Source organism: Plectropomus leopardus, chromosome 6, assembly GCF_008729295.1.
Source record: "Plectropomus leopardus isolate mb chromosome 6, YSFRI_Pleo_2.0, whole genome shotgun sequence".
Lineage (NCBI taxonomy): Eukaryota > Metazoa > Chordata > Actinopteri > Perciformes > Serranidae > Plectropomus > Plectropomus leopardus.
The window spans coordinates 20,020,702-20,029,252 of record NC_056468.1 but is presented as its reverse complement, the minus strand read 5'-3'; the positions used below and the strand labels follow the sequence as shown (position 1 = coordinate 20,029,252).

Genomic DNA, 8,551 nt, shown 5'->3' with positions numbered 1-8,551 from the left:
ATCACCACCATCACAGTCAGTGTTTTATCCCCCACCAAGGTGTCACTTTCGGCAGCTATCTACCAGTCTTACCTTGCGTTTAATTGAACCATTTTGATACACATTTCTGCGTGACATCTCTGAACTCTTGGTGCCATGAAGGGAATCAGGTTTTTCGTGGTTTTCTTGGTGCTTTCCGCGTCTCTGTTGTGCACAGCCGAAGCGGCCAGGAGCAGGACCAGCAACCAGAACAGCTTCCGACGGGCAGCTAACGGCATCTACCAGACTCTGAGCAGCGTTTTCGGAGAAGACAACATCAGAGGGTTATACAAGGTGAGTGAGGGACATGTTTTGTCAAGATAACTGCTCATTTACCTCTCAGCGGCTTGTAAAAGCTGTCAGACGAGGCGGTCTTGTGGTCCGACTGTGGCGAACAGGAAACAAGCGCGCCCGGGCCTGGACAACAATTTCACGGATGCCATTTTGAAAAATTAGCCATTATCCTGTTTTTTTATCCGACTGCAGGAGCTGTCAGTTCATCTAGCGTTGCTGTGCACAATAAAATGATATCTGTTTTCATGCAGTAACACTGAAATTCTGTCATTTGTTGTGTAACCAATGTCCTCATTCATTGTTTGGAGTCAGCAAGTGCATCAAATGTCACAGATGGCTGGTTCAGGCCATAACGTCTGATTCTTTATCATCTCCAAATTATTAAAAAGCTTTAAGTATGCTCTTATTATGGATGCATACTTAAGTGTTTCTCATTGGTGCAGCTGCACTTCCTGCATTTTTGAAATCTCATGATATTTCCTGTATGAGGCCGCCAAAGCAAACCAATGTGACATATGTGCGGCTACACACGTGATAACGCACTGTTTGACTGCACACACAGCAGTTATAGCTTATTTTGGTCAATAAATAAATAAATAATTAAAAAAACAACTAAAAAAGCATTTCAATATGGTCATTTGGAGTTTGACATGCAAAATGAAAGCTTTATCAGGGTAGAGGTTGGCTGTGGCGTGACTTAATTTTGAATCATGACCCTCTCAAATATTACATAAATATACAAATAGTCCTTTAGCCTTCTCGAGTGAATGGGGGGAAATGAATGACCCTCACCGTCATTATGTCACAGTTTGTGACTGTAATAAACTGCAGGTGCACAGGCACCACTTGCAGGTTTTGGGGTTCTGAAGATATTAAATTAAATACAAAATACAATCATTTAAGGTTGATCGTCCTTCTCCTAAGCCAAATCAAAAACAAAACTTCCTCCTGAGTGCTTAAGAAATTATCTGATGTGCCTCCCTCGTTTTTGCACCACTCCTTCCCCCCGATAAATACTAAAAAGTCTCAAAGAATGATTAAAGTTATGGAGAAACATTGAAGATTATTTGCACACAGTACACCAAACACTTCATCTTGTGACTAACCAAAGTTGAATTTGTCATCATGGTTGTTGTTTACTGCATTCTCTAGTTAGTCTGTTATAATGGATCACTTCCAAGTGACACTGAATCGACATTTATGTGATAATATATTTGTGATGTTTCAAAATGTGAGTTTTCAGCTATGATACACTGTGAGAAAGGACTATAAAAGTTTGAAGGTAGTAGAGGGATTCTTTCACCTGCTTAGTCTTTTTAACATATTACTACTGTATCAACACCTTAGTCATCTGTCCATTTCATTATGATGAAAACAGTTGGTTGGCTGGAGAATAGGTGAGCAGTAGTTTGATTTGCAGGCCATTTCTTGAGTCACAGATATGAATGGCACTGTGTTGTACATATGCATAAAGACTTTGATGTTATTCTTTAGTGTTACTTTTTAATGCAGACCATTCCATGTTGAAGGCTTCAGAAGACAACACAACATAGTAAGCAGAAGCTAACAAAGCATTGCTTTGCTTAAGAATTGTGAAATGTGTATTAAATGTGGACAATGACAAAAACCAACTTCTCGGGTGACAGGCTGCTGTGACACTGAAGACAGACAGTGTGTACACAGAGTGACTCTTGTTCTCGGTTGGAGAATTATCTGATCATCATGATTATTGCACAACCGTACTGACTTAAACTTCAACACTGCAGTCCTCTGTTTTTGTGAACTTCATGTCTTTTTAGTTTTGGTTTTTGCTGTAGGTTCCTGTCAGTTACAATGCAAAAAAAAAAATGTAATGTGATTATTACAGTCTTACCTTTCTCTGCATTTCTTCGGTTCTGTAGTTTTTCTCCAAAACGACGGAGCGGTTTGTCCATGGCGTGGACTCTTTTCTCGACACTATTTGGAAGATCTGGTCAGATCTGCTGGATGTGATGGGCATCGACTGTAAGTTTAAAATGTATTATGACGTTTCTAACAAAGAAAGATTGGCACAAATAAAGTGACATATTTTAAGACTTACTCATTTTTGTCTTTTTCTCCCCTGTAGCCTCAAACCTCAGCCACTACTTCAGCCCCACGTCTCTCACCAACTCTCCGGCACGCGCCCTGCTCCTGGTGGCCGCTGTACTTGTGGCCTACTGGTTCCTCTCCATGTTCCTGGGGGGTTTCTTTTACCTGCTGCACGCTGTGTTTGGCCGCTTCTTCTGGCTGGCACGTGTCACACTCTTCGCGCTGTCCTGTCTCTACATCCTGCAGAAGTTTGAGGGTGACCCTGAGCGCGCCGTGCTGCCACTTTGCTTCATCATGGCGGTGTACTTCATGACGGGGCCTGTGGGAGCGTACTGGCGTCGGGGCGGCGGGGCAGGTTCACTGGAGGAGAAAATCGACCACCTGGACACTCAGATCAGGCTGCTTAACATCAGGCTGAGCCGCGTCATAGACGGCCTAGAACGCACCGGGGAGCAGTAGGTAGCAGCGAGGATGACGGGGAGGGAGGGGATATTGTACAACCAGCTGCAGCTGATGTCACAATGCTGTTTCCTGTACGCAGCTGCAGCAACACAACTACTGGGTATTTACAACTCTATTGTCAGATGGGGGAACAAAACTAGATTTGAAATCAGTATTTTAACGACTTGAGTTGATTTTAGTTACAGAATACCTAAAAAAAAATCCTCAGAGGTGTGGACTCGGAGCAAATCAACCAAACAACTATTTTTCATTTATGTTTTTCTCAAAGCTTTGATCGAAGGGTTTTTGCTACATTTGTGAGGAAGCTGTCAGAGAGATGTCCACAGTTTTCTAAATGCTGGCCTAATTCTACACCCCAGCTACTTTTGAGAAACTCCTGAGCTGGGGTTTGAATTTTTGGTGTTTGGATAAGCATCGTCAATGCTTTTGCTAAATGAATAATCATATTTTATGTATGTTTGTTTGTTTCTATCCTTGTGAATAACCCTGGGGTTACGATTCTTCTTACACAGGTTTGTCCACAAACATTTATTCCCCTTTTTGAACCTATTGACGGTTTGGGTTTGGGTGTATGATGCAGGGGACTGATACAGACATTGTATTTCTAATATGTAAAAATCCTCAAGATATTAGATAGTTGTTCATAGTAAGATTTATTTATTTCATTTTCCATCCAAAATGTTGAAATCATGTAGTTCTAGTTTGTTTCATCGAGTCACCGTCCCATATTGGCAATAGTTTGGCATCAGGACCTCTTTTTCATTGTGCGTTTGAGTGTATGGGTGTGTGCGCAAATGTACGCGAATGTGGGTGCAAATGCATTAATGTGTGTGTTTCAAGCTTGTGAAATGGAAAAGCACTGTATCAAAAAGTCACCATCAGACCAGGAGAAAATGCAGACAGGCAGTAATATCTCAGGGACTCGGCTAACACACATAGAATTGGAAAAGAGATATCAAGAATATTAAAATCAGGTCTTGGTCTCTTTGAGTCACGTCACAGTTTTTCAGATACAGTTTGAAACTTGTCTCAGTAACTTACAATACGTACTGATTAAAGGGTGCACAGTTTGTGTTCTTGCATCATGTTGAAAAATTTGATTAATATCAAGACCAAATCCAGCTTTTTGATACCAGCATGGCGTTATTGTAGGGATTTAAACTGCAGCTTGTGGTAAATTGAGGGGAAAATATTGTTAATATTTACTGTAAATGTGTTAACACACAGGTAAATTATCCACAAAAGCGGTTTAAAAAAAATCTTTGAGTCACGCTGGTTTGAAATATGTCTTAATGTCTCTTTTGGGAAGAGAATTTTTAGTGTAAACTGGATCAATTTCTCAACTTGATTACAGATTAAATTAGGTCTGGTGCCTTTGATCCTGTGGCAAAAACTCAAGCTTGTTATGGACAATCCCATTTGACTCTGCATTGGAAAATTACATTTAAAGCTGTACATCATTTTTTCATGTTAATATGAGATAATCGCTTTTAGCAGTAACTCAATGAGAGATATCCAACCAGCCTGGTTGGTCATTAAAAATGTGCTTTAGACACAGGCTTGGTGTGCATCACTGCAGCCAGCTCTACTTTGTTAGACTGATAGGGCTTTTTATGTCTTCATTATTTCTGCCAATCCATTTTTATCTTTCTCATCATGTGCCATCACAAAACACTGGCCATGCTTCTCTATGTTTAACATGCATGTCTTCATGTATTCATATTCCCCTTGGCACAGTTTTTTGTGTTATTGTCAGTTTATAGAATTTGGACTCTGTAAACACGTTTCTATACAAATGACCCAAATACTGTGCAGATTTGAGTGAAAAATGTTGCTTTTAGATTCTCCTGAGAAAGACTTACATTTGATAATTTCCTCCCTTGTTGCCCTTGGGCGTGGGGTGGAGTCAGAAAGAAAGCGTTTACTATCGCAACTTTCACCCCCTTTAATCACAGAGCTCTCCCTGCCATGACACACTGAACGTTTGGGAATCCTGCAGAGTTTTCTTCAGAGGAAACTTATTTTTTGTCTACAACTTGGGACAGAAATTGTTTTTCAACTTAAGTTTTGAACCCAAACAATCTGTATCACATTGTGTTCATCTACCTGTTTTATAATTAACAATGGTGAGCTCCAGGTAACATTTTGAACAGCCTTGTTTAAAAAGAAATAAAAAAGGAGGGAGACAATTTACATGCACAGCTGTTCCCTGGGCTGCCTTGTGTTTAGGATGAAGAGACCCATTGAACAGAAGGTTTTCACAATTTTTGTGCAGCTGTGTGAAAGGGTTTCAATGTGTCAGTCTCCAACACACACATTAATGCGCAAAAGTAACTTTAGAATAATTAATCAAAAGACACATTTGATGTGCACATAAGCATGGGGGAGAGGGAGGGGGGGGAGGGGGACGCTGGACTTTTTTGAGACAAAAGTTAATAAGCAGGTGTGAGTAATAATGGCTTAACAGCACGCAACATCATGCCAGTTATAGACTGCCAGTGGAACAGATACCTGCTGCCTTCATATGGCTGTAAAAAGAGTCACCAGTGTAAAGAAAAATTAACTAAACTGCACCAGATAACAAAAGAACCTCCCCAGTATCTGCAAGCTACTATAGTGGTAACTACAAAAAACAGCCCAAACTCAGTTGGAGCACAAAGTCTCCTCACCTCATGACATCATCAGAAATGACCTTATTGCCCCCACAGTGTTTCACTGAAGTCGATGCCTGTGCATGCCAGTAATGTTGCAGGATGGCTAAAATGATCAGAGGGCTCTTGGAGAACTAGCTAGAACTAAAAGGAACTAGCCTGCATTTATACACTTGCATTGCATTGCATTTTTGCTGCACTCCTAATGTCTCTCAGTATAGTTCGGGTGCAGTGTCAATATCTTTCTCTGAGAAGAAGGTGTTGTATCACTATAATTTTCTGATGATGTCATGAGGTGAGGAGACTTTGTGCTCCAACTGAGTTTGGGCTGTTTTTTGTAGTTACCACTATAGTAGCTTGCAGATACTGGGGAGGTTATTTTGATGTAGGTTGCACAAAAGTTAATAAGCAGGTGTGAGTAATAATGGCTTAACAGCACGCAACATCATGCCAGTTATAGACTGCCAGTGGAACAGATACCTGCTGCCTTCATATGGCTGTAAAAAGAGTCACCAGTGTAAAGAAAAATTAACTAAACTGCACCAGATAACAAAAGAACCTCCCCAGTATCTGCAAGCTACTATAGTGGTAACTACAAAAAACAGCCCAAACTCAGTTGGAGCACAAAGTCTCCTCACCTCATGACATCATCAGAAATGACCTTATTGCCCCCACAGTGTTTCACTGAAGTCGATGCCTGTGCATGCCAGTAATGTTGCAGGATGGCTAAAATGATCAGAGGGCTCTTGGAGAACTAGCTAGAACTAAAGGAACTAGCCTGCATTTATACACTTGCATTGCATTTTTGCTGCACTCCTAATGTCTCTCAGTATAGTTCGGGTGCAGTGTCAATATCTTTCTCTGAGAAGGAAGGTGTTGTATCACTATAATTCCAGCTACAGACACATGGACTCTGTGCCTCAGCACATTCAGATAATTACCATTACACAGGGTTTTTATATTAAGCTCAGTACAATGGCTGGATTCAGATTCATATCCATTGTCTTGTCTTTCATCTACATCTTAGAGTCAAATCAGCAAAATGCAACAAAATGAGTTAAATATTTGAGTACAGTTCATGTATTAATTGATTGAAAATCTCTCCCCAAACACCCAGTTTGTCACTGCAGTAAACCTGACCCACCCCCAGTTAGTCCATAGTCAAATTCATTTTCTTGCATGCTGTTTTTATGCCTATAATGTTCTGTTACATACTATACATGTTGTTGACTGCCTAGGTAGAGGACTCTTTTAAAGTGTGATGTGATGAGTTAGTACTTAAGTGTATAGATCATATGACTACGCTTAACTGGTTTACATTACAGGACTAAACTGGACACAAAGCCACTGAATTAATCTCTGACGTGTTGAGAAATCTGATTAATTTGCAGTGGTAAACCTGACTTGAAAGAGAGGTTTGGTGCCGGTGTCTTGCATTTTGTGGTTACAGTCTGAAGCCAATGCTTTCCTAATGGTAGCATGTTTGATTTATGAAGGTATTGATTAAATAGTAATAATCATGTATGTAACTTTTTTTTCCAAGTGTCCAGTGGATCATGGTATTAATGTAGGATTTTGAGGTTATTGTATTTAAACACTGAAAACTAAAGAATGAGGAATGAAACTGTTTCTCTTCAAATTGTGCACTAGTTCTCTCACACTGATTTCATTCATTATTTCAAGCCCCATAGAAATGTCAGTTTGTGAGACAAAAATCAGCTTGAAAACAGAGGGAAACTGTTAACTTAGTTGCCACTCACTGTAGGTCACCCATGTGCCACTTGTCATTACCACTTGGATTTTGAAAGATGCAAGTGCGTCTTTCTGCTGTCATCTCTCAGCACTGGATCGAATGCTACATTCAGATTATATTTATTGTCTGATAAAACTGCCTGTTGAATGGCTAGTAATTCCATTATCTTAATGTACTGTATCCTACTTATTCCATGACGCCTGTCATTTTTATAACATGCTGTGCCAATATTTTCTGTTTGCTTAATTCAAGACAATTATCTGTTGGTTTGTGCGGGTTTTTTTGTCAATGTTTTTAAACCTTTTTTTTATCTGAATATTTCTGTACTTAAGTGATGTGGCAAGCACCAAACTGTCCTGCCTGCTGTTGTCTGTGTGTGAGTGTGTCTTTATCAGAACCAGTTGATGGCTAAATCGTTCCTTATTTTGGTCAGTGAAAATGAGGTCCAGATTTGAATAAATTAAACACCACAGTACTACAAAGTATTCTACTTTGTGATTCATTCATTATTTAAGACAGATGTGAATGTGTGTGTGTAACTGTTTATGGCTTAATCAGAATCATTTGAGTATGTTAAAAAAGGTCAAAAGTCATAGTAATCCACTAATGTCTGGTTTAAGAGTAAATTTCCATCAGGTTATAATACGTTCCGTTTATTGGATAATAAAATTTGTGTATTTTGTTGTAACAATTTCCTAACAAGGACATTTTTGGCACTAGGTGGTACTTATGAATCTCTAGTCTTTCTTAAAACCTCATTTTGGAAAAGTTGTAGTAATACACTGTAGCGTAGTTTACTTGACAAAAAGAAATCCAATTAAATGTCTTTATCCTCAAGAGCATAAAAAGTGATTAAATGAATGTCAGCTGCATGCATACTGTATTAGTCTTGCTGTAAACATACAAATTCATGAATACTTTGAAAAAGCATTTAATGTGCACTCTTGATAATGTTAGCTGATCCTCTTAAATGAAAGTGTGCTCAAAAATAACAATCAATACTTGTGCTTTTGCGAACACAGCATGCAAGAACATTCTCCTTAGCAGTGAATTAGTGACTGCAAACAGCTGGGAAAGGCCTGGTTAGGGGAAGTCCATTCTTTAAACAGATCATGGTGCCCTTGAGCAAAACTTTTAAAACCCCATGGAGCTCCATTGGAAAGTGGTCAGTGGCTGTTAATAGAAAATTCTAGTTTTCCACAACAGCTTTAAGGGCTAAAAAAATATCATATTGCTCTGAGTTGTAATTTTAGTTTTCAATTTTTCCATATTTTTCCATTTTACTTTCACTGAAAAAAGCTAA

At 39.3% G+C, this 8,551-nt stretch overlaps 1 protein-coding gene across 1 annotated transcript; it reads left to right on the top strand.

The window, feature by feature from the left end:
- Positions 1-5,231, top strand: LOC121944292 (bri3 binding protein). The gene is made up of 3 exons (XM_042488033.1): positions 1-312; positions 2,214-2,316; positions 2,420-5,231. Exons 1-3 carry the CDS (start codon positions 136-138, stop codon positions 2,839-2,841), a joined length of 702 nt encoding a protein of 233 aa, XP_042343967.1. The 5' UTR covers positions 1-135; the 3' UTR covers positions 2,842-5,231.
- The last annotated feature ends 3,320 nt before the right edge of the window (positions 5,232-8,551 follow it).